Source organism: Scyliorhinus canicula, chromosome 9 (genome assembly GCF_902713615.1).
Source record: "Scyliorhinus canicula chromosome 9, sScyCan1.1, whole genome shotgun sequence".
NCBI classification, from domain to species: Eukaryota; Metazoa; Chordata; class Chondrichthyes; order Carcharhiniformes; family Scyliorhinidae; genus Scyliorhinus; species Scyliorhinus canicula.
The window spans coordinates 169056097-169083328 of NC_052154.1; the positions used below are offsets into that span (position 1 = coordinate 169056097).

The 27232-nt window shown below is 43.8% G+C and overlaps 1 protein-coding gene across 1 annotated transcript in view; it reads right to left on the reverse strand.

Annotated features, from left to right (window-relative positions):
* Positions 1-27232, reverse strand: part of tmem41b (transmembrane protein 41B) — a 48659-nt gene that overhangs the window by 5485 nt on the left and 15942 nt on the right. Inside the window, exons 3-6 of the mRNA XM_038808166.1 lie at positions 20579-20707; positions 15927-16020; positions 10175-10279; positions 6931-7069 (exon numbers count right to left, since the gene is read on the reverse strand). Of these exons, the coding sequence (XP_038664094.1) occupies positions 6931-7069; positions 10175-10279; positions 15927-16020; positions 20579-20707 (467 nt within the window). The remainder of the gene's footprint in view (positions 1-6930; positions 7070-10174; positions 10280-15926; positions 16021-20578; positions 20708-27232) is intronic.

The window sequence follows — 27232 nt, forward strand, 5'->3', positions numbered from 1 at the left end:
CTGCCTTCTCCATGCAGGCCTCCATATTCTAACTTTTCAGAAAATAATTAAATTCCCTTTTGAATGCCTCAATAAACCTGCCTCCACCACACTCAGGCAGTGCATTCCAGATCTCAACCACTCACTGAGTGAAGTTGTTTCTCTTCATGTATCCAGTGCTTCTTTTGCCATTACATGTGTCCTCTTGGTTCTTCCACCAATGGGGACAGTTTTTCCCTATCTACTCTGTTCAGACCTCTCACAATTTTGAATAACTGTCAAATTTCCTACGCCGGCACACTCACCAAAATTGCACATCTTTGGACTGTTGGAGGAAACTGGAGCATCCAGAGGAAACCCACGCAGACACGGGGAGAACATGCAAACTCCACACAATCACCCAAGACTGGAATTGAACTTGGGTCCCTGGTGCTGTGAGGCAACAGTGCTAACTACTGTGCCAGTGTGATTTTTAAAAAAAATTATTTATTTATTTTTACACACTCCTTTATACCTTCACATCTTTCCTAAAATGTGACACCCAAAACTGGATGCAGTACTCCAGCAAAGCTGAACCATGTTCTATACACGTTTAACAAAACTTCCTTGCTTTTGTACTCTATATTCCTCCGATTCAAGCCTAGGTCACTGTATGCTTTGTAAATCAGCCTGTCCTGTTTACTTCAAAATCTTGAGCACATATACACCCACGTCCTTCTGCTCCTGCAACCCCTTTAGAATTGCAACCTTTATTTTATATAGTCTCGCCACACTCTTCCTAATAAAATCAATCGCTTCACATTTCACTGCATTGAATTTAATCTGCAACTTGTCAGCCCATTCCACTAACCTGCCTATGTCATTTTGAAAGTCTACACTATCCTCCTCCTAGTTCACAATGCTCCACACTTGTCATGAAGAGTTGGGTGACCCACAAATCTTGAAATTATGCCCTATACACCAAGATCCAGCTCATTTAGTATACATCAGGAAGAGCAAAAGATTCTAACACCAAGCCCCGGGGAAATCCACTAAAAACCTTCGTCCAGTCTGAAAAACATCCATTAACCACTACTCTTTGTTCCCTGTCACTTTGCCAGCTTTATGTCCAAGTTGGTAATGTCCCTTTAGAAATGAAAAATGAAAATCGCTTTTTGTCACAAGTAGACTTCATATGAAGTTACTGTGAAAAGCCCCTAGTCGCCACATTCCAGCGTCTGTTTGGGGAGGCTGGTACGGGTAATAGCTTATTCCATGAGCTATAACCGCTCACAAGTCTGATGTGCAGCACTTTATTAAATACATTTTGGAAGTCCATGTACGCCACATCAAGAGCATTACCCTCATTAACCTTCTTGTTACCTCATCAAAAAGTCCAGCAAGTTAATTAAACATGATCCTCTCTTAACAAATCCACATTGCTGTTCCTTAATTAACCAAGATTTGCCAAAGTGAGTATTAAAATGTTGGACCATAACAGAAAATACTGGACAATCACAGCAGGTCGGACAGCGAATCTGGATGACTCTTTGTCAAAGCTTTTGTCATTAAAATGTAGGTATGATTGTATCAGAAGCTTCCCCACCAGCAAAGTTAAACTAACTGGTCTGTCGTTGCTTGGCTTATTTTTACACTCTTTGTTGAATATGGGTGTAAAATCTGCAATTCTCTGTCCTCTGACACCACCTCAGATTCTAAGGAAGACTGGAAAATTATCGCTACTGCCTCTGCAATTTCTGCTATCATGTCCCTCAGTATCCTTGGATGCATCTTATCTGGTCCTGGTGCCCATCCAATACGGCCTCCTTATTAATTTTAAATCCTTCAAGTGTCTGAATGACCTCCTTTTCATCATGATCTGGGCTGCTTCATTCTTTAGTATTCATTTAACAACTCAGCTATGCCCCCTGCCTCCATGTGTAACTTGGTTCCCAGTTCAACCCCTCTCCTCCTGCTACCACCTTATTACTATTTATAACAGATAGAAGACTTTTGTATTCACTTGTGTTAGCTGTTTGTCTCTTTTCGAAATCTCTTAAAATCTCTTAATGCTTCTCTTATTTGTTTTACTCTTCCACCTCCCCTCTGAACCTTCTATACTCAGCTTGGTTCTTGGTTGTTTTGTCCACCTGACATGTCATCAATATACTTATCTTCATTGTAATCTCTATCTCTTTAATCATTCAGAAAGCTCTGAATGTCAACTCGACGCTTTCCCCTTTGTGGGAACATACCTCAGCTGTTCCGTTGCCATTTTGACTGCCAACCATTGATTCCAATTTATATGGACCAGATCCATTTGTGCCCCACTGAATTGGCTTTCCCTTATTAGTTATTCTTAGTCTGGATTGTACATTGTCCTTTTCCATAGCCAACCTAAACCGTATGACAGAATGATAACTGTGCCCCAAATGTTTCCCACTTGACAGTCGAAATGCTTGGCCCAGCTCATTCCCAAGAACCAGGTATAGCAGTGACTCATTGGACTGTAAACACTGGAAAACTTTCCTATAAACGCTCGAGGAACTCTGCCCCTCTTTGCCCTTTACAACTTTGTACAACTATGTACATCTATCCCAGTCTTTATTCAGTTCCCCATTACAACTACTCCACAATTCTTGCACCTTACTGTAAATCCTTGCAAATGTGTTCCTCTACTTCTTTCCCACGTATTGATAGCTCAGAGACTGCCCAAGAAATGTAATTGAACCTTTTTCATTCCTTAGCTCGAACCAACTATATTCTATCAGTGACACCTTTTGGGACATGCTCGCTCTCCAGAACTACAAAGTCTTCAAACAACAGGATGTTAATCCTACCAGAAGGATGTGGAGGCTTTAGAGAGGATGCAGAAGAGATTTACCAGGATGTTGCCTGGTATGGAGGGCATTAGCTATGAAGAGAGGTTGAATAAACTTGGTTTGCTCTCACTGGAACGAAGAAGGTTGAGGGGCGACCTGATAACGGTCTACAAAATTATGAGGGGCATAGACAGAGAGGATAGTCAGAGGCTTTTCCACAGGGTAGAGGGGTCAATTACTAGGGGGCATAGGTTTAAGGTGCGAGGGGCAAGGTTTAGAGGAGATGTGCGAGGCAGGTTTTTTTTTTAATACACAGAGGGTAGTGGGTGCCTGGAACTCGCTGCCGGAGGTGGTGGTGGAAGCAGGGACGATAGTGACGTTTAAGGGGCATCTTGACAAATACATGGAAGTGTAGAAGATTTTAGCTTAGACGGACAGCATGGTCGGTACAGGAGTGGAGGGCTGAAGGGCCTGTTCCTGTGCTGTACTTTTCTTCGTTCTTTGGTTTGTTTGTAATACTCCTCCCCCTTTCTTTTTTCCTGAAAACCCTGAATCCAGGAATATTTAATACCTAGTCCTGCCCTCCTTTGAGCCAAGTATGTTATAGCTACAATATCTTAATTCCAATCTGCACTTATAACTCAACAATCTTACTTACCACGCTGTGCATTGACAGGCAAACCCAGAAACCCCAACTTAAGCTTTATTATTTTCTCCTTTATTATGAAACCACCTAATCACTTACAATTTTCTATTCTCTACTCTACTCTGTCGCTCCCAGTTTCTCTGCACCTTGGCATTCTTCTCTGGTATTACCTCCTGACTTTCACATCCTTGCTGAGTTAGTTTAAACTCTCCCCAAAAGCACTAGTAAATCACACCACAAAGAAATTGGTCCTGGCTCTTTTTAGGTGTAACCCATGTGGACTGTACAGGTTCCTCTCCCCCATAGTTGGCCCCATTGTCCTAAGAATCTAAAGCCTGCATGTGCATATTCCGATCTGTATTGCTGTAATGTTATAAAATGTAAACTATAAAACCTGCATGCTCCTTTCTAGTTTGCTTTGAGAATTCACTCTTGTGATTGGCTACTTAGCAACATCATTGTTGGATGTCACAGACCCCCCTATATTCGATGCCAATATGAAATCAACATCGGAATAGGTGAAATCCACGCGACAGAGATTGTTTCCTGCAAGACTGCTGACAGAAAAATCCGTGACCGTTATAGTTAAAAATAAGTTGAGAATGGTGGAGGATAAAAATTCACTAGCCTATCAATGTTGCAGTTTGAGATGAAACGAAAGTTTGCATTTATGAACAGGAAAAGAAATGAATAAAACAATATAGAGTTAATTTAACTGTGATATTTGTAGAATGTGTATTCATGTATATATCTCCATGATCTGTACACGGGAATGACGTGTCAATAGCACAGGAGTTCTCACCATTTTGGTTATAGTCATGGCGCACAAGAGCTGCTGCAGATCTTATAGTAAGCTGTTTAAGTTGTAGTACTTTGTCATCATTCGTACACAACCCAGCAAATTTACAACATTGGTTATTTGAACCCTGTTGATCACCCAGGTTCCACAGTTTAGGTTTTGCTTTATTCTAATGTAGATCCAATGGACTGGAAGTTCACATGCAGCTTTGAGAAGGACTCTGGCACCAGACACAAAACCACCTCCATCGTCCAATAAAACAAACAGCGGGTCTGTGGAGTCCATTCCAATAAAAGTCTCTTTGAAACTTTTAAAATCATCTTGATCGTCGCATAGGAAAAAGTATATTGGACAGTGTACACGATCCTCGCAAAAATATACCACACCATTGGCAGGCAATTACCATTTTCAACAAGGGAGAATCTAACCATCACACCTTGGTGATCAACAGCAATATCATCGCTAAATCCCCCATCATCAACGTCCTGAGGAATTACTATTCACCAGAAATTTAACCAGACCAGTTAACGGAATTATATAAACACTCTTGACTCCTGAAAACCTGTTCACCATCTACAAAGCACAAGTCATGAGCGTCATGGAATAAAGTCTCTGGATGAATGCAGCTCCAATAACAATCAAGACGCTCGACACCATTCAGGGCAAATTAGCCTCCTTGATTAGCACCCCATCCATCACCAACCAACAGTGGTGTGCACCATCTACAAGATGCACTGCAGCTAAAACCAAAGCTCTTTCAACAGAGCCTTCCAAACCTGTGACTTGCACCACCTAGAAGGACATGGGATACCACCACCTGCAGGTCCCCCTCCAAGCCACACACCAACCTGACTTGGAACTATATTTAAATCTTGGAACTCCCTTCCTAACAGCACTGTAGCCTTTAACAAATGGATTGCAGCGGTTCAAGATGACAGCTCACCACCACCGCTCAAAGGCTTTTATGGATGTGCAATAATTGGTGGCCTTGCCAGTAACAATCACATCCCAAGAATGAATAAAACAAAAACAGAAGTATAAGAGTTGAGAAAGTTGATGGAGTCTCCAGCCACAGGAATTGGTCTTTCTCTATTTACTCCCATGTAAGCACATCAGAACGTTAAAACACTCAACCAAATCACTTCTTGATCTTCTCTGCTCTAGGGTAAGTAGTCCCAATATCCAAAAGCTCTCCAACTATAATGTCCCACCCCTAGCATCATCATCATGGTGAATCTACACTGAAAAGTCACTATTGTCTTAATGTTCCTTATATAAGGATGTCCAAAGCTACACATAGTGCGTTGACCTAACCACTGTTTTATGTAAATTGATCACATTTTTAACCATGTACTCTATACCCCTATTTATAACACCAAATAATTTTCTCTATGTTGACATGCAACCTCAATCATGCTCAAGAATCTTCAAACCAAGCTACTGAGCAATCCATGCCAATGGAATTTCTGTTCAGTCAAGACAGAGTACACATTCTTTAACCTCGAGATATTGCACATGCCTAGTCCAGAAAACTCTGGTGTAAACTGACGAATGCCAAGACTCAGGGATCTCGCAGCTGTTCAGGGATGTTGCAGGTATTGAAGTTATATCATACGGACAAGGTTTTCATTGTTGTCCCAGCCAAGACCAGATAACTAGTTATGACACCAGCTGCAGGTCTATCCATCCAGATTTTATAAGTGAATCAGGGCAGAGAGTTCATACTCAACACAACCACTGGAAACACGGAACTGGCTGAAATTTTCCACTTCCACCAGCAGTGGGAATTATGGTTGGTGGGGACACATGGGATTAGCATTAAAATGCCATCTCACTGGCATCCCCCTCCAAATTAAGTTCAGGTTACGATTGTTGATGAGTGACGTTCACCTGGCGAACTCACCTCCCAAATGCTGTGACAAGGCCAAACAGGGGAGGTAGGGCTGGGGGAGGATGGAAATGGCAGTGTCTGGGAAGTGGACTGGGGGAAAGATATGTAATTGGGGACAGAGGAAGGATCAGCGATGTTCAAAAGGCAATGCTGGAGGTGCCCTTGTATGTCCTGGAATGTGGTTGCTCACATCTGTCAGATTTTCTAGTATGAGGTGTGGACTAAGTAGGAGTAGTGCAGAGCTCCTGGCCTACAGTGAGTGAGTACTTGTCTGGGTGTCCCTTAAATAGGGCACCAGGACGTTCGACCTCATGAAATAACAACAGTGAGATGTTACAACTTCCTGGCAGCCTCCACCACGAGATTCGCTGAGCTCCTCATGGATGCATTAATTCATTAGCTGAAAAGCTGAAGATCACACATGAGCAACCGCTCCTCCACCTAGCAAGAATCATGCTGATTTTCCTGTCCATTGCTGCACTTATTCTCCAGAATGGAAAATTCTGCCCGGTCATGAAGAACTTGGTTTCACTCTTCTGTCATTACACGTCACTTTTGGGCCATCTCAAATTGAAAGAAAGGTTACCTTTCCCAACCTACCATGTGGAGAACAATCACTACTTTGTCATTAAAGAACTCAAAGTGCAAGTTTAAGCATTCAATAGAAAGAGAACCCATTAATACCAGAAATGTGCAGTAGATTGAGCAGCATAATTTAATAATTCCCCCCAAAAATAGATTGAGCATCCTTGCTTAGAAATCAAATCAATAGAATTAAAACAAAAAGACTCCCCATGAAAACACACAGACTTACCTAAAAAGGTGCCAATGAAAAAGACACCCAGAGGTACGTTTATTACAGGACTGGTAATGTTAATGAACCAGTTCGGCAGGAAAGGAGTAATTCTCAAGAAAATTATATAATTTATAAGATGCTCCCTGTGCTTGTCAACCTGTAAGAAAAAGTTCATAAAAACACATGCCAATTAGGCACAGTTTGAACAATTTGCAGTCCACTGCATTCAGACATGATTACTTCTCTTGCACTTCTTTCTTTAAAGATTAGCAAGTTTATACAGTAATAGACTTAAGTTATATATCATTACAACATCACACACAACATTTTTGTAGATTACATTCCCAATTCAACGTTTGCTCATGTCTCGACAGATCACACAGTTGAAATGGTGACCTCTCCTGATGACATCACTGGAAAATGCATGAAAGAATAACCAAATAATTTCACACACCCATTTTATTTCCATGAGGAAGTTTCCATATTATGTGCATTCCCCTTCACCTGCAATAGCCTGGGCATCAGTGGCCTTGGGGCCGCACTTGGAATATTGCGCACAATTTTAGTCGCCACACAGAAGGATGTGGAGACTTTGGAAAGGGTACAAAGGAGGTTTACCAGGATGCTGCTTGGTCTGGAGGGTGTTAGCTACGTGGAGAGGCTGAATAGACTTGGACTGATTTCATTAGAACGACAGAGGTTGAAGGTGACCTGATAGAGGTCTACAAGATTATGAGGGGCATGAATAGAGTGGATGGGCAGGCACTCTCTCCTAGGATGGAGAGATCAGTCACCAGGGGGCATAGGTTTAAGGTCCATGGGGCATAGTTTAGAGGAGGAGTTTGAGGCAGGTATTTTACACAGAGGGTGGAGAGTGCCTGGAACATGTTGCATGCGGAGGTTGAGGAAGCAGATGCATTAACGGTGTTCGTAAGGCATCTCAACAAGTACATGGATAGGATGGGCATAGAGGAATACGCACAAAGCAGTGCTGAGAGTTTTGGTCAAGGGTGGTATCATGACCGGTACAGGCTTGAAGGGCCGAAGGGCCTGTTCCTGTGCTGTATTGTTCTTTGATCTTACTGCTCCCACATGCTGCTGTAGGGCAGGGCTGGAATGTTTCCTGCTCTCTTTCCTTCCAATCTTAAGAATGATATTTGACCTAAAGCTGACAGATAATTTTAAATAGTATTTTTTCTTTTTAAGTAATTTTCTTTTTAAACTATCCTTATTATCAGTCCCAATGACTGTTTTCAAGAGGATGGAAGACCAGCCTATACCAGAGTGTCACTGGCGTCTCCCCCAATCTTCTAAGAGGTGGCCTGAGAGACCATCAGTCATGGCTCACATTTTAACCATCCCTTATTCTATCCTTGAGATGTTGTAATTTTTAATTATACCTGCCTTATACAGGCCGTTTATTTCAGATAGTAAATTTATTTCTGCCGTTCAATGTTAGATCTCCAACATTCAGCACCATCTACTACCCTAACTTGAGAGCATCCTATTGCTTTAATAACTCTCCATTAAAAGAAAAGGAAAAGCAAATCATGTAGATACAGGTTGCAGTTTGCCTCAAATGGAGATCAAAGCAATAAATTCAGTTGTCCAACTAAAATTGACTCGGCATGAATATTCACAGAGTATATTCTTTCTAAATTTGAAGGATTTCCTGTATCTTCAAAATACTGATTAAAATAGCATGAGTCAAATATATTAAACAGGAACAAATTTTAATTTCCAATCATCTCTGTTAAACTAAATAAACTATGCATTTTGGTATTGATACCTCATCACCATGAATAAATGCTGACATTAAATTTTCCATTAGCTTTGCCTAGAATGGCAGACCTGAGATTGTCAGCGAAGTAAACAAGGCAATGCACACTAGCAGAAGTCAACAGGATTAATGCTCATGGGAAACAACCATGAAACAAAAATAGAAAATGTAAAAAAAAACCACGATAGGTCTGTCAGTATCGGTGGAGGAAACAGATAAGTTTTCACTTTGGATGTAGTCCCTTTGCAGAACTGAATTGATCTGCTATATTGACCCGTAACTTCCACTCTCACAGGACTTACCTTAGCTGGGATTCCAAAAACCCTGTCCTAGCCAGCCTTCCTCACTCAGGCCGAGTGAGACAAGAGCAGCGAAGCGTACCTCTGGCAGCATCGTCGTGGAGTAGCTGGGGTGCAGAGAGGCAAGTCTGCCATAAAGGGGAGGTTTAAAGGGACAATATAACGGGTCGGAGTTGGACCAGTAGGGTGGGGTGGGGGGGGTGTTTGGAGTGGGTCAGGGGGGAGGGGGGGGGTCAATCGGTCGGATCACACTGGGGAAGGGGGGGGGGGGTGATCTGATGGATCCTCGGGGCAGGGTCTGTTTTCTTTTTTTATAAACATAGTTGCTCTGGAGTCAGAAGTTATTTTTTCCCCCTAACTCTTTCAGAGTAACCATCAGGGTAAAGCTGGTAGAACCATCCAAAGTTAGCGATTTAAAAGTGCTTCTGTTGGATGGTTCCCAGCCCAGTGCAATTGTCCAGAGGGAATTAGCACCTCTGGGCAATTGCCAGGTAAACCCTTACATGGAAACTTCCTGGAGGGATCCGCAGCCCATCATTGGGTTACCCCTAAATGCGACACAGGGGAACCTGGAAGTGACAGGCAACTATTTTGGGCCTAATTCCACTCTCAATTTAGTTGTTTTAGAATGTAATTTCTCCTGCCCCTTTTTCCTGATTATATTAATACACGTTCATTTTTTTCAATTCAAAGAGTCCAAACCTGAAATGTAAGCTTGCGTGTACTCGCCACCAATGCTGACTGACTGGTTGTGTGCTTCTAGTGTTTTGATTCTGTTTCAGATGTTCGGTAACAGCAGTATTTTACTTTTTAAGTTTTTGGCTGGAGGGGATCAAGCAACTTCTTAAAGGACAATAATCTATTTATTTTGTTCTTTGGCCTGTATATCTATATCTAGCAGTCAGTGGGGAATACAGCAGCCCAGATAAAGAGCCAAACAATAACCTTTGATGCAGTTGTGCAAATCAAGTGCTTGAAGATCAAGTATATGCTAAACAAAATGCCCCACAACATAAATTACTGCAAACAGTATCTGGCATTACAAAATCACTAAGAATCGCACATCAGTTGCTACATTACTAAGCATTCCCCTTGTAAATTACACATTGATTAACATCACTCAGTGATTAACACTCAGTGGAATCCCTTAAGTATAAATCACTGAAAAGGAGAGGAATGTTACCTGTTGTGACCATTTTGTTGCCCTGTCCGTCAAATATTTATAAACAACTGGTCGTCCAACTAAATAGGAAAGCATGTAGCAGAAGGAAGCTCCAACCCCAGAACACTGAAATGATTGGACAAAAACAGAATCCACATTGAATTAATAATTTCAAAAACAGGGTTACTTCACAAATGTGGTTACATTTCACTGCCTACAACTCAAAGGGTTGTCAACTTGCCTGCGCTACAGGAAGCATTTAGAAACACAGGAACAGAAGTAGGCAATTTTGTTCCTTGAAACGGTTTTGCAAACGCCTGGGTAAGATATTCCCTTTCCTCCCCACTAGCATGAATCTAATCACCAATCCCAGAAAAAAATTCTCACTACTAACGAGTTACACAAAGTTTAGAAGGCGGCCATTCAGCCTGCTGTATCCATGCAAGAGAGCAAATAGAAAAAAAAACACAGAAATTATACACCTGTCATAAAAGCAAACTGAGAATAAACTGCTACCCTCAATCGTAATAAGTGGATTAAAGGGGGACATACAAATACTCATTTCGTGCTAAACATACAATGCAACAGTAGTATGAGGTTATATATGCATGTAGCATTTTAAAGAATTCTAATCCTTTGATGGTTTGTGCTTAATTCCATTATTTACCAAATTGCTATGCCTAAACTTTGTTAGTTTCATCAATAGTAATGTTTCTAAATAGTCAAAATAAATTCTATCTGCAAATCCAAGCATGAAAAAAAAATCATCTTCAACAGATAAAGGACAGCAATATTAACGAGATTTAGCAAGCAAAAGGTCTTTCTCTTTTTTCCCCCCAACAAAATCTAATGGCTGACAAGCTGCTATTAATACATGGAATTTATATCAGCCCCATCAGTTTGTTAAGTGCATGTATTGCTGGCTACAGGTCAAATGTTAAATTGCCCAAGCCTACTTAAAAGCAGCTGCTGGGAAGCCATGTTTATAGGTCATGCAGACCAAGAAAGCCCCACATGACTTTTGATCACATGTCTGTTCAGAGTTGGCTCTCAATCATGAAAATGGCCAGAGAATTACAATCAACCTCGTAGCCCTGAGGGGGGAAAAATAATCAGGATTATTCTTAATTTGCTGTTGGAAAATGCAGAATAATTTGGAAAATGCATGAGTGAACATTGCATAAGGAAACATTTGGATTTAGCTATGATTTCACACAGTGCAATTAAATCAAAGTTCATTTTTCATTTGGGAACAGAAACAATGACTACTTGGGGCAGTCTGCTCTTTTGGAATCATACTCCTCGAGTCACTCCCTTGACGACAGATGTTGGGGCAAGAAAAAGAAGAAACATCACCCAGGATGACTTTCCTGTATCAACTAGAAGGGTGGTAATAAGAGGACAGTAAGAAGTCTCACAACACCAGGTTAAAGTCCAACATGTTTGTTTCTAACACTAGCTTTCGGAGCACTGCTCCTTCCTCAGCTGAATAAAGAGGTATGTTCCAGAAACATATATATATTCTAGACAAATTCAAAGGTGCCAGACAATGCTTAGAATGCGAGCATTTGCAGGTAATTAAATCTTTACAGATCCAGAGATAGGGGTAACCCCAGGTTAAAGAGGTGTGAATTGTCTCGAGCCAGGACAGTTGGTAGGATTTCGCAAGCCCAGGCCAGATGGTGGGGAATGAATGTAATGCAACATGAATCCCAGGTCCCGGTTGAGGCCGCACTCATGTGTGCGGAACTTGGCTATAAGTTTCTGCTCGGCGATTCTGCATTGTCGTGCGTCCTGAAGGCCGCCTTGGAGAACGCTTACCCGGAGATCAGAGGCTAAATGCCCTTGACTGCTGAAGTGTTCCCCTACTGGAAGGGAACAATCCTGCCTGGTGATTGTTGTGCAATGTCCATTCATTCGTTGTCGCAGCGTCTGCGTGGTCTCGCCAACGTACCACGCTTCGGGTCATCCTTTCCTGCAGCGTAGGAGGTAGAAAACGTTGGCCGAGTCGCACAAGTATGTACCACGTACCTGGTGGGTTGTGTTCTCACGTGTAATGGTGGCATCCATAATTGATGATCTGGCACGTCTTGCAGAGATTGCCATGGCAGGGTTGTTGTGTCGTGGTCACTGTTCTGAAGGCTGGGTAGTTTGCTGCAAACAATGGTTTGTTTGAGGTTGCGCGGTTGTTTGAAGGCAAGTAGTGGGGGTGCGTTCAGAACAGCGACCACGATACCACACAACCCTGCCATGGCAATCTCTGCAAGACGTGCCAGATCATCGACATGGATACCACCATTACACGTTAGAATACCACCCACCAGGTACGCATGCGTACTCGGCCAACGTTGTCTACCTCCTACGCTGCAGGAAAGGATGTCCCGAAGCGTGGTACATTGGCGAGACCATGCAGATGCTGCGACAACGAATGAACGGACATCGTGCAACAATCACCAGGCAGGAATGTTGCCTTCCAGTCGGGGAACACTTCAGCAGTCAAGGGCATTCAGCCTCTGATCTCCGGGTAAGCGTTCTCCAAGGCGGCCTTCAGAATGCGCAACAACGCAGAACCGCCGAGCAGAAACCTATAGCCAAGTTCGGCACACATGAGTGCGGCCTCAACCGGGACCTGGGATTCATGTCGCATTACATTCATACCCCACCATCTGGTCTGGGCTTGCGAAATCCTACCAACTGTCCTGGCTTGAGACAATTCACACCTCTTTAATCTGGGGTTAGCCCTATCTTTGGATCTGTAAAGATTTAAATACCTGCAAATGCTCGCATTCTAAGCATTGTCTGGCATCTTTGAATTTGTCTATATATGTTTCTGGAACATACCTCTTCATTCACCTGAGGAAGGAGCAGTGCTCCGAAAGCTCGTGTTTGAAACAAACCCGTTGGACTTTAACCTGGTGTTGTAAGACTTCTTACTGTGCTCACCCCAGTCCAACGCCGGCATCTCCACATCAATAGGAGGAGTAGGGCCGATTAGTGACCAAAAAGGAGATTTAAACAGAGGCAGGAGACATGACTGGCGGGTTAAATGAATACGTTGCATCCGTCTTCACCAAGGAAGCAGATGCTACCTGGGCCAGAGGAAACGCTGTCCACCTGAAGGGCTCAAAATTGATAAGGAGGTTGTATTGGATAGACCGTCGGTACTTAAAGTTGACAAGGCACTGAGACCGGATGAGATGCATCCAAGGATATTGAATGAAGAACAAAGAAAAGTACAGCACAAGAACAGGCCCTTCGGCCCTACAAGCCTGCGCTGACCATGCTGCCCGTCGAAACTAAAATCTTCTACACGTCCGGGGTCCGTATCCCTCTATTCCCATCCTATTCATGTATTTGTCAAGTCGTCACTGGTCCCTGCTTCCACCACCCACTCCAGCAGCGAGTTCCAGGCACCCACTACCCTCTGTAAAAACTGGTCTCATACATCTCCTCTAAACCTTGCCCCTTAAACCTATGCCCCCTAGTAATTGACCCCTCTACCCTGGGAAAAAGTATCTGACTATCCACTCTGTCTATGCCCCTATAATTTTGTACACCTCTATCAGGTTTCCCCTCAACCTCCTTTGTTCCAGTGAGAACAAACCGAGTTTATTCAACCTCTCCTCATAGCTAATGCCCTCCATACCAGGCAACATGAAGCGAGAGCAGAAATTGCAGTCGCACTGACCATTACCTTCCGGTCTTTCCCCGATTCAGGGGAGGTGCCAGAGGGCTGGGGAATTACAAATACACAGCCCTTGTTCTGAAAAGGATAAGACCAGCAATTTAGTTTAACTTTGGTGGTGGGGAAGCTTCTAGAAACAATTATTCGGGATAGAATAGTCACATGGAAAAATACTGTGGATTAGATAGAGCTAGCATGCATTTCTTAAGGGAAAATAGTGTACAACTAATTTGCTGGAGTTTTTTGAAGAGGTGACAGAAAGGGTCAATGAGGATAATGCCGTTGATGTGGTGTAAATGAACTTCCAAAAGGCATTCAATACAGTGCCTCATGATAGACTTGTGAGAAATGTCAAAGCTCATGGAATAAAACTGACAATAGCAACGTGGATACAAAATTGGCTGAATAATGGGAAACAGTGAGTAATATTGGTATTTTCTGGGCTGAAGGAACGGTTACAGTGGAGTTCCCCAGGGGTCGTTATTACCCTTGCTCTCCCGGATACATATTAATGATCTAGACCTTGGTGTGGAGTGTACGATTTAAAAGTTTTTGGATGATATAAAACTGGTAAATATTGCAATCCGCAAGGAGGACAGTATTGAACTTCAAAGGGGCATAGACAAGTTAGTAGAGTGGGAAGATTGTGGCAGATAAAGTTCAATGCAGAGAAGTGAGGTAATTCATCATGGAGAGAAAGTATAAAGCAAAGGGTACAACTTAAGGAGCAGTGGGACTTGAATGTATATGAGCATGGGTGGCAGTACAGGTGGACAGAGCAGTTAATAAAGCATACGGTAACCTAGGCTTTATTAACAGTGGCATAGAGTACAAGAGCAAGGAGGTTATGCTGAACTTATAAAAGACACTGGTTAGACCTCAGCTGGAGTATTATGTTTAGTTCTGGGTACCACAAGAAAAATGGGAATGAATTGGAGAGAGTGCAGAAATAGTTTCCAAAAATATTCCAGGGATGAGAAACTTCAGTTATGAGGATAGATTGGACAAATTGGGACTGTTCTCCTTGGAGAGGAGAAGGCTAAAAGGAGTTTTGATAGAGGTGTTCAAAATCATGAGCAATCTGGACAGAATATTTCGGTAGAAATTGTACCCCCTCGTAAAAGGATCAAGAATGAGAGGGTACAGATTTAAAGTGATTTACAAAAGAAGCAAATGCAATCGGAGAAAAACAAAATCCACACAGCGATTGGTTCGGGTCTGTACTGCACTGCCTGGAAGCGTGGTGGAGGCAAATTCAATCAAGGCTTTCAAGAGGCCTCAGATGATTATTTGAATAGAAACAATGTGAAGGTTTCTGTGCCGAATTGCCTACTTCTGCACCGTTACAATTCTGTGATAGATGAGGGATGTTTAGTGACTCACCATATTGAACATTCAGTTCTGGGACAAGGAGCAGAGCAATCTGAGGGTACTGATAACAAATCACTACAGCAGCAATATGTATTAATAAGGCCAGACCATTCAGAAAGCAAAGAAAGCACTGTGGTTCACTTCTTGAGGTGAAAAGCAAAGAAATGGTGTTAATCTTGGTTAGAATCTTGGGTAGATCATACGTAGTATTGTGAACGGCTGTGATCTCCCCATATTATAAAAAGATGGAGGCAATCGAGGAGGTGTGATTTCCTGGAATTATACCAAAACTGAGAAGTTTTCAGGAGAGGTTGAACAAGCTGGGGCACTCTTGGATACAAAACAGAAGTCTGAATAATGACATGATAGAGATCTTTTCAGATTCTGGAAATATTTCATAGGGTAAAGTTATGGGGGAAACTGAAGCTAGGTTATTATAACCAAAAAAGATTATTAATACATGATTCATGAATAAATGTCACCTCAGTCTCCTATGTTCCAAAGGAAACCTCCACTATCCAATCTTTCTTCTTGCAAAAAATCTCTATTCCTGGAAATATCCTTTGCAGGCTATCTGGTGTGAATTAAATGTGCTGACGAGATCTGTACACAGTACCCTAGCTGCGATCCAACTAATGTTTTATACAGTTCTAGCATGTGAGAACAGATGTTCCATGTTATCAACAATTAATTTACTCCATTTTCTTATCAGCTTACCAGACAGACGAGGAACAGTGCTAAAGGAAACGGGTACAAAAACCCTGAGAGGATGCTAAGAAATATGGAGCCGGGTATGGCAAAAGTCTGTAAACTGGAAGAATAAGGTCAAGGATTATTTTGATGAGAATATGGTCTGCTGTGCAACAAAATCTTTAATTCACACAGCTGCTTTATAATATATATTGTACTTTTTAAAAAATCTTTTTTTTGGCTTTTCTCATATTTATAAACAGTTGTTACTTACATACATTACATTTTTCTTGTCCACACTAATTTGCTTTATTTTACAGAGGTTTGTTTTGTCCTTCATTTGACTGCCCTCTGGATCGGTCTATGATTCCCCCCCCCCCCCCCCCCCCCCCATTGGTTTCAGCACCATTCCTCTTCTCTTGTGGTTTCCCCATTAACGGAATCTGGTCTGAGCTGTTTTGAACGGGGGCCCCTTCAGCTCTCTCCCTCCCCCTTTTGGGTTCACTGGGAATGTCTCGCTTTTGCCCAGGTTAAGTTTGTAGCCCGCGAAGATTCCAAACTCTTTCAGTATTTGCAGTATTGCCTTCTGTCCTTCCTGTGGATTCAAAACATAGAGGAGCAGGTCATCTGCATAGAGTGAGACTCTGTGCTCTCGGTCTCCTCTCCAGATTCCCTTCCAGCTTTTTGCGTCCCGCAGGGCTATCGCCAGGGGTTCGATCACTAGTGCGAACAAGAGTGGGGACAGGGGCAGCCCTGTCTTGTTCCTCTCTGTAGCTGGAAGTATTCAGAGCTGGTGGTGTTAGTTCGGACACTCACTTTGGGAGCGTTGTACATGAGCCTCACCCAGGCAGTGAATCCCGCTCCTAGCCCAAACCATTCCAGTACCTCGAGGAGGTAGTTCCATTTGACTCTTTCAAAGGCCTTTTCTGCATCCAGGGAGACGATCACCTCTGGTGTTCGCTTCCAGGGGGGGGGGGGGGGGGGGGGGGGAGGAGGAAAGAAGAAAGAATTATCACATTGAGCAGCCGTCTGATGTGAGCTGTGAGCTGCCTACTCTTGACAAAGCCCGTTTGGTCCTCTGCGACCACCTCTGGTACACAGCCCTCCAGCCTTTTGGGCAGGACCTTTGTGAGTATTTTCGCATCCACGTTCAGCAGTGAAATGGGTCTGTATGATCCACATTCTGTCAGGTCTGTATCTTCTTTTTTTTATCAATTTAGAATACCCAATTATTTTTTCCAATTAAGGGGCAATTTAGCGTGGCCAATCCACCTAACCTGCACATCTTTGGGTTGTGGGGGCGAAACCCACGCAGACACGGGGAGAACGTGCGAAATCCACACAGACAGTGACCCAGGGCCAGGATTTGAACCTGGGTCCTCAGCGCCGTAGACAGCAATGCTAACCACTGTGCCACCGAGCTGCCCCAGGTCTTTATCTTTTTTGGGTATTAGTGAGATTGTGGCCTGCGCTAGCATTGGGGGAAGGGTGCCCCCTGCCAGCGAGTCCGCGAATATGTCCCTTAGGTGTGGGGCCAGGACTGGTGCGAATATTTTGTAGAAGTCCGCCGGGAACCCGTCGGGTCCCGGAGCCTTCCCCGCCTGCACGGAGCTGATGCTCTCCATGATTTCTCCTAGGTCTATTGGTGCTTCCAGCTCCCCCCGTCTGTCTTCCCCCACAACTGGGAGTTCCAGTCTGTCTAGGAACTGTTTCATTCCCGCATCCCCGTCGGGGGGCTCGGAGGCGTACAGTCTCCGATAGAAGGTCTCACATTGTATTTTTAAATATCCTGTAACTGTCTTTACACATTCACCATATCAGCAAGAACAATCACACATTGTTTCCCTGTTCTCAACAGGAATGCTTTTAGTCATCTGATGATATTGGAACAATGACCTGAACATTGAACAAATCACAAGTTAGAATTCGGCATGCAAGTTAAACAACTAGCCACAACCTCATCATGAAGTGGAGACAATTAAATTAGAAGATTTTAATGAAATTTGAGAATCTCCAAAGTAATCAATTCATTTGTAGGTAATGTGTGGCAGTTGCTCAAGATGAAGGTACAATAGATATTCTTGTACCTCACACAAATTTGCTGGTAGTCAATAAACATCATAAATATTTATAGAGTGAGAATTGCATTCAGGTTAGATCTATACAAAAGTCACTTTTGTGCAAGTCCTACTCGAACGACTCAAATCCAAGCTGAAGGAGTCCTGGACGTTCGAGATGCAGTCTTTTGATTGAAATACTAAACCGAGCTCTTCTTAGGTAAATGTAAAAGAGCCTTTGCAGGGGCAGCGTGGTGGTGCAGTGGTTAGCACTGCTGCCGCATGGCACTGAGGAGCCGGGTTCAATCCCAACCCCACGTCACTGTCTGTGTGGAGTTTGCACGTTCTCCCAGTGTCTGCATGGGTCTCACCTCCACAACCCAAAGATGTGCAGGGTAGGTAGATTGGCCACACTAAATTGCCTCTTAATTGGAAATTTTTTTTAAAAAGAGAGCCTCTGGCTAATATTTATGCCTCATCACTAAAACAGATTCTGATCATCATCCCGTTGTCATTTGTGGGGCATTCCTGTCTGGAAATTGGCTGCTGCATTTTCCTATATTAATACAAAAGCTGTACTTCAAAATGAATTTATTGTCTGTAAAGCACTTTGGGACATCCTGGATTCATAAAAGGTGCGACATAATTGCAAATTCTTTCCTTAAAAAATTGTGCCAATCTTCCAGTTAAAGGGAAGAGATTCTGTAACAAGACCCTTAGACTCTCATTCCGACAAGCAAATATATCTGAAACTACATTTTAACTCACGTTATCACATAAGCAGTATCCAACAATCATAATAGTCATGTCCTGGGCGGGTGGTGGGAGAGGGAGAGTCATGTCCTGGGCGGGTGGTGGGAGAGGGAGAGTCATGTCCTGGGTGGGTGGTGGGAGAGGGAGAGGGAGCCCAAACACAAGCCATGTTCGCCAGCACTGGCTGCATCCCACTCCAAGGCAACTGTCTGAGGCTGAACATAGACTTTATCCAACCTCGTTGTCCTGTTTAATCCACATATGAGCTTCCGCCCCATGTCCACTCTATTATCACAGCTACCTACTTCCACCTCCTCCACCTTGCCTCAGCTCAGCTGCTGTTGAAACCTTTATCTATGCCTTTGTTACCTCTAGTTTCAACTATTTCAATGATCTCCAGCCACCCACCCAATCTGTGCCCTTCATAAAATAAGCTCATTCAAATTTCTGCTGCCCATATCATAACTCAAACATCCCATTCAATCATCACCCCTATATACAAGACCAACAGTGACACTCAGTCTGGCAAAGCCTCAATTTAAAAATTCATTCTTTTTTTCAAATTCATCCATGGTCTTGGATTTCCCTATTTTTGCAGCATCCTCAGTTCTACAAACCTCCGAGATGAGATATCTACACTCCCCCAATTCGGAACTCTTGTCCATTCCTGATTCTCATCACTCCACCATTCGAGGTCATGTCATTAGCTGCCGAAGCTTCAAACTCTGGAAGTCCATTCCCAAACCTCTCTGCCCCTCTCTCCTTTTAATGTGCTCCTTCTACCTACCTCCTTGACCAGGCTTTTGATCATCTATTCTAATATCTCTTGTGGCTCAGTGCCAAATTTTGTTTCATAACATCCCATGAACATTCTACTGCAAATGCAAGTTGATACCATTAAACGAAGGGGAAAAAGCTACTGCGCCAGAATTCTGATGAAACTTGCTCTTTGGTCACTGTTGATTTAACCAGTTTGTCAGGCTGCTGCAAATGGACTCAGTGCCATAGTTTAAGGAGGGAGAAATGAAATCAGCCAGTATTACAGCTTTTGATTATTTTCTTGCAATTCATGTTGAAAGTGTTCATGTGGTTTTGTTGCCATTAAATAGCCCACTTGCGTTCACAGGCTTAGACAAATAATGGGAAATAGATGGACAGGGCAATCATTTTATCCAGCATGAAGATGGCATTCCTCAAACTGTGAAAACACTCTGGAGCAAATGTTAAGCTGCATGTACAAGTTAAAGCACAGAAGTTCTTCAAAGGCAAAGTAGAAAAATAAAGTGTTCCGCGCAATACCAAAACAAAAAGTACTAATATTTGTCCTACTGCTGTCTTTTGTAAAAGGAAATAATCTCATAAACTAATGGATCTACCATAATTTCCATCCAGAATGCAAAACAAAAATGTTCTAGTGACTGGCTACAAGGACCCCATGCTAATTTTCACAAAGTCTATTAACAGGGAAATATGGTTTTCGAACATTCTGCAACCGTGAAGTCATCTTATTTTTTACACAGAAGGCAATGTGAACCTGCTTTCAGTTCCCTTCACAACTACTTCCGAGCATTGAGTAGTTCACCATAACTACTTCGCCTCATGCTAAGAATCACAAGTGCAGCACAGATGGACTCTTCTGATTTTTTTTTCTTGTGTATGTGTCTTACATCTGTTCCAGGTCTCTGGTCAGTGACACTATCAAAACCAAGAGCACATTATCCAAGCTCAAACCTAAGTGTTCTTCCATAGTTCATAGGATACAAGCACATTGCACAACTCAAAAAAAGAGTGGAATCTATTTAATAAAGTAAAGTAGTGCGCCACCTTTTTAGTATGCAAACATGGTGCTGATTTCAGGTAAAAGGATACAAAATATATGTGGTAAAGTATGCTACCAATACTTGTACATAGTAGGTGTCCTTGTATTTGGAAAGAACCTTTCCCAATGCCTTAGCATCATCCATGTCTTTAGGAATTACAATGGTCTTCCGCTCCTCTCTATTGAAGATCAAAACACAGAATGACAAGGTTAACAAAATTTTAAGACAAATATTATTTGAATGCTGTTACTGGACAGAAAATATTTAAAATGCACCTTAGTTTCTTTTGAAAGATTTCCCACAGTACACCATTTTTTGTTTGATGATCAGTTTCACCCTCTACATTCTTTGAATCACATCTATGAATAATCTTTGTTTCATTTGATTGACAAAGACGGAGATGTGTGAGGTGGTGGTGCTGGGATGGGAAATGAAAGAGACACTGCTGCCTTTAATAGGAGCAGACCTAATTCTTTCTAAGGCAGAACTGTACAGGAAGGGATGAAGAAGAAAGAGTGATAGTGATAGGAGATTCATCAGTTAGGGGAACAGACAGTCATTTCTGCAGCTACAAGATGGTGTGTTGCCTCCCTGGGGCCAGGGTCAGAGAGGTCTCTGAACGGCTCCAGGGGACCCCAAAGGGAAAGTCTGATAAGTCAGAGGTAGTGCTACACATTGGTACCAACAATATAGGTAGAATGAAGGATGAAGTCTTGAATTAAGAATTCAGGAGCTAAATAACAGATTAAAAAGCAGGACCTGAAAGATTGTAATCTCTGGATTATTCCCTGTGCCGGCAAATACAGAAATAGGAGAACAGGCCAGATGAACGTGTGACTCAAGAGTTGGTGCCAGTCAGTCGGGGAAGGCGCCGGGGCCGGATGGGTTTCCGGCGGAATTTTATAAAAGGTATTTGGACCTGTTGGGCCGCCTGTTGGTCCGGACCTTTAACGAGGCAAGGGAGGGGGGGGCTTTGCCCCCAACTATGTCACAGGTGCTGATTTCCTTGATCCTGAAGCGGGACAAGGACCCTCTGCAGTGCGGGTCATATAGGCCGATTTCGCTGCTGAACGCCGACGCTAAGCTGTTGGCAAAGATCCTGGCCACTAGAATAGAGGATTGCGTGCCCGGGGTCATTCACGAGGACCAGACGGGGTTTGTGAAGGGAAGGCAGTTGAATACGACCGTGCGTAGGCTCCTCAATGTCATTATGATGTCGGCCATGGAAGGGGAGGCGGAGATAGTGGTGGCAATGGATGCGGAGAAGGCCTTTGATAGGGTTGAGTGAGAGTATTTGTGGGAGGTGTTGGAGAGGTTTGGGTTTGGGGAGGGGTTTATCCGGTGGGTGAGGCTGCTCTAAGAGGCCCCGATGGCGAGTGTAGCCACAGATAGGAGGAGGTCGGAGTACTTTTGGCTGTACCGGGGGACGAGACAGGGGTGCCCCCTGTCCCCCTTGCTCTTCGCGTTGGCGATTGAGCCCCTGGTCATGGCACTGAGGGAGTCAGGGAACTGGAGGGGCCTGGGGTGGGGAGGAGCATCGAGTGTCGCTGTATGCGGACGACCTGTTGCTGTATGTGGCGGACCCGGTGGGGGGAATGCCAGAGGTGATGAGGATTCTTAGTGAATTCGGGGGTTTCTCGGGGTATAAGTTGAACCTGGGCAAGAGTGAGTTGTTTGTGGTGCATCCGGGGGATCAAGAGGAGGGGATTGGTCGGCTCCCATTGAAGCAGGCAGGGAAGAGCTTTAGGTACCTAGGGGTCCAGATGGCTGGGAGGGCCCTGCACAAGCTCAACCTTACAAGGTTGGTGGATCAGATGGAGGAGGAGTTTAAGAGGTGGGATATGTTACCGCTGTCACTGGCGGGGAGGGTGCAGTCCGTTAAGATGACGATGCTCCCGATGTTTTTGTTCCTGTTCCAGTGCCTCCCCATCCTTATCCCGAAGGCCTTTTTTAGGAGGGTCAACAGGAGTATCACGGGATTTGTGTGGGCGCATGGGACTCCGAGGGCGAGAAGAGTGTTCCTGGAACGAGGCAGACTGAAGTGTTCTCAGTGTTGCTACCACCACTGGACTGGTTGAGTGCTTTGCTGGCGAGGATGGGAGCGCTGTCGTGGCGTGGGCTCGGAGGGTTGTTTCTGGGCAGACTCCCCCTCCATCCTCACCCATTCAGTTTTTGGTTCCTTCACTTTGGTGCATGAACCGCCATGGGTCCACTGCCCCATCTGTTCCATAAACGTTCCCTTTCCATGCCTGTCGTTTTCCCTGTTCTGAGGTTTGATCTGTCCATCAGTGGGTCCTGTACACAAAATTCAGTGATGTTCCAGTTGGGCACGTACACGTTTACCAGGACTACTGGTGCCCTGTCTGGAACACCGATGACCATGGCAGACCGTCCCCCTTGGTCTGTAACCATCTTTGTCACCGTAAACACCGTCCACTTGCTCATCAAAATTGATACCCTCCTAGCTCTCGTCCCATAGCAGGAATGGTAGGTCTGACCCACCCAGCCCTTCCTTACCCAGTCGGTTCTTCTCTCTCAGATGAGTGTCTTGGAGGAAGACTATGTCAGCTTTCAGACTTTTCAGGTGGCAAAGACTCTAGGTCTTTTCATTGGGCTGTTAAGTCCCCTAATGTTCCAGGTGACTATCCCGATGGGGGCTTTCTGTTTCTCCCCCCCCCCCCCCCTCCCCCCTTCCTATGGGTCAACCATACTTACCTGGTGGATGCGTCCCTGTACTCTGGGGCTTCCCTTTGTTAGGGGGCTATCAAAAATGGCCACAGTCACCGTTCTCACCACAAGGCTGGATTCCTGCACCCCGAGGTTTCCCTTTTTCCAGAGCACACCAAACATGGCCACCAACTGTTGCGTACGCCAAGTGGGTGAGCTCCTGCACGGAGTTTAGGGACTCTCCAAAGCAGCTGCTTACGGTTCCATCTTTCCAAACTTGACCTGCTGAAGCCAGTCTAGAGCCCTTCCCTTCCTTATCGCTGTGTCCCTCCCATGGTCTCGATTCCCTCTCTGCCCTCCCACGCCCCACCCGTGAACCCCCTTTCTATCTGCCTCCCTACCTCCCCACCCTCTCTCATGGGTGGCCATGCTTTGTGGGTCCGCTGACCCGCTTGCTCGCTGCTCATGCCTTTTTCCGCAATTTCTGGCTTCCCGGGCTACTGCTTCCAGGCATCCTTTTCCTCTCGGTTGTCTTTGTGGATGAGGGGATGTGTGGGTCCGATTTTCCAGGCTAAATGTGGCCAAAAGTGCCTATTTTGCTATGTTGTGGTGGAGAGCCACCTGATGTGCGACTGCTCAGCACGTCCCTGTCACCAGAAGTCGCGATTTTTAAAAAATTAATTCATGGGATGTGGGCATGGCCGGCTGGGCCAGCATTTGTTGCCTATCCCTAATTCAGGGGACAGTTAAGGCCAGGTCAGGTAAGAATGACAGATTTGCTTCGCTAAAAGGACATTAGAGAACCAGATGGGTTTTTAAGACAATTGATAACAGTTACACCAAATAAAAAGTTAGACCTTTTTTTTTAATTGAATTCAAATTTCACCATCTGCTGTGGTGGGATTTGAACCCGGGTCCCCAGAGCATTACTCTGGGTCTCTGGTTTACTAGTTTAGTTAAACTACCACTATGCCATCACTGTTCCTGCATGATGCTTTCTGAGAGAAACTTTGGAAGTGAAAAGATGTCTCTCTTGCTTGCTGAAGTGGAAGAACTGCTCTATTGTTTTGAAAGGAGTGAATGGCCGGCACATCCTTTGCTGTGAACCTGAAATGATGCTGAGTCTGCAAAGTAGACAACCTTGTCAGAGAAAACTATCTCAAGCCTAGAAGAAAGTACCAAAAATGAAAGCCTGAACTTCAGAAAGACATTGATTGGAAGTCATCCCAGTGCATCAGAGAGCCTCATCTTTTTATTTTTGTTTCCTTTCCACCATCCTTTCCCTGCTGTGTTGTTTGTCTGGGCATGTGTAGAGAGTGGGGCAAGTTAGGAACATGGGCTTGGGAAAGGGATAGTAGATAGTCAGTTACATTTTATGTCAGTTTCATTACATACAAAGGTTACTTATATGTTTTAAAGTTACAAACCCGGTAACTGTAGTTTATTGGGCTCAACCAAGGGCCTTAAGTATTTCAAATGAAGATACTTTCACCTGCGTTGCGACTCGGAGTCAAATGTGGCTAGAATTGACCATGCACTAGCTAAGGTGTTGTGACAACAGTGATTTGATAATTGATTTATATATTGTCTATATCTTTTAAAATATTCCAAAAGGGGCTTTACAAAGGCAGGGAGTGAAAAATACACACGTATGTAATTGAACCAACATTGCTTCAGGGTAGATGACCAAATGTTTGGTCGAAATAATTTTGGGCAAGTTAAAAAAAAACAAAGAGAGCAAAGGGTTTCAGACAGGATTTTTAAGGTGAAAGGATTTTGGGTCTGTCACCAAAGAGAAGGGCATAGTATATACCAAAATGCAGATTTGGAAGACTGATGGTAGTGGACATGGATTTAAGCCTGGAGAAATTCAGAGATAGATAGGCTGGTGCCAACTCATGGAGAGATTTGAAGATGAGGACAAGGAATAAAAGGTATTGTTTCAGGATAGAGTCGATGTTGGATTAGTTAATTGAATTTAATTAACTTTGATTTTTCAGAATTTAATTTTCAACATACATGTTTCATACTATGGTGTGCTAAATTCATACTGTGTACATTGGTGAAAATATGTACAACTGAACATGCATCACTTAAAAACCAGAGTAAACTAGGAAAAAGCGGTAAAATACAGGAGTAGACAGACAGTTGGATATTATTGAACATTTTATCATGGAGCACAGTTCCAAAACAGCTCTCTGCTAAGTTCCCTTTTTGATCATTTTTCATGTTTGAGCCATAATAATAAGCTGTTTAAATTGCAGGATCACCGTAACGTTTTGTGTGATTATTCTCATCCAACATTCAAAGAACCTTACCAGTAGGGGTCATTGAATGGAAATCAGAAGAATGCCAGGTCAATTTTTATCCTCCTTGGCATACCAAGGTTGACAGTAGTAATCAGAGCTGCTGGAACTCAGCACAAATCAAGAATCCAAGCGGAGATATTATGAATCTAAGGTGGCGTAATTATCCAGTGAGCAATGAAAAGAACTACATCATCTGATGTTAAACAATTCTTGCAGAGGATAATTTTTAATGTGTGTGATAACAATATTAAACTTGTTTGCACTGCATACAGCACAATCCAAGACAAAAGTGTGTGTCTTCTGAGAGTTGCTCTATGCTGATGATGCCACAGAACAATCCACACCAAGGAACACCTTCAGTGGCAAATAGTCAGACTCTCACTCCTGAAAGGATTTCGATGTCTTATGTCTGAAAGGAATTTAGTTTGACCATCAGCATCAGGAAAGGATTGCCATGGTCCAAACATTACAATACCATGAAACAGCATTGATAATGCAATGCAGGAGGTTGTGGATAGATTCATATATCTAGGCTCCACAGCCATCAGCAATCTGTTATTTGACGCATGTGCATTGGAAAAGCTGTAGCTGTTATGTCCAGCTGAAGTTGCATGTGAAACAACACCAAATTATAATTCTACCAACTCAATGTCCTCAGTGTACTCCTCTACAGTTGAGACCCAGCAAGAGAAAAGGCTGAACAGTTTCCATTTTCACTGTGTCAGATGTATTCTTGGCATCTCTCGAAGGGTCAAGTTCTCCATCTCAGAGGTCCTGGAGCGTGTTAATTCCACTTCTTAGACAGTCTCTCTGTCGAGGATGATTTATGTCCACACCAAAAATTAGTTTTCAGGTGACTGAGGAGTCCAATGCGTGACATACTGTCTGTCACAGGTGGGGCAGGCGGACGTTGGAGTTTTTTTTAAATCATAGAATTTACAGTGCAGAAGGAGGCCATTCGGCCCATCGAGTCTGCACCGGCTCTTGGAAAGAGCACACCACCCAAGGTCAAACCTCCACCCTATCCCCACAACCCAGTAACCCCACCCAACACCAAGGGCAATTTTGGACACCAAGGGCAATTTTGGACACTAAGGGCAATTTAGCATGGCCAATCCACCTAACCTGCACATCTTTGCACTGTGGGAGGAAACCGGAGCACCCGGAGAAAACCCATGCACACACGGGGAGGATGTGCAGACTCTGCACAGACAGTGACCCAAGCCGGAATCAAACCTGGGACCCTGGAGCCGTGAAGCAATTGTGCTATCCACAATGCTACTGTGCTGCCCAAATTGTTGTGGGTGGGTGGGGTGCCCAGGTTCCATGACTCACCTTTCACTTCACAATTGGTTTCAGCTTGCTCGTGCTGATGAAACTCCAGGTGCTCAGCTCCTTCCAGCTACTTTTCCGTTACTTTGAGTGGTCTTGGGCCAGGGATTCCCAGATGTCGGTGGGATGATGCATTTTTTTCAAGGAGGCTTTGAGGCTGTCCCTGAACCATTCCCCCTGTGCTCCGAAAGCTTGCAGCCGCAAAGATCTGAGGAGTGCACTTGTTTCGGAGTCTTGTGCCAGGCATGCGGACAATATGGCCCGCTCAGTGGGGCGGATAGAGCATATTCAATGCTTAGATACTGGGGATGTTGACCTGAGCAAGAACATTGACATTGGTGTGTCGAATCCTGCCAATGGATTTGCAGACTCTTCCAGAAGCAATACTAGTGGTA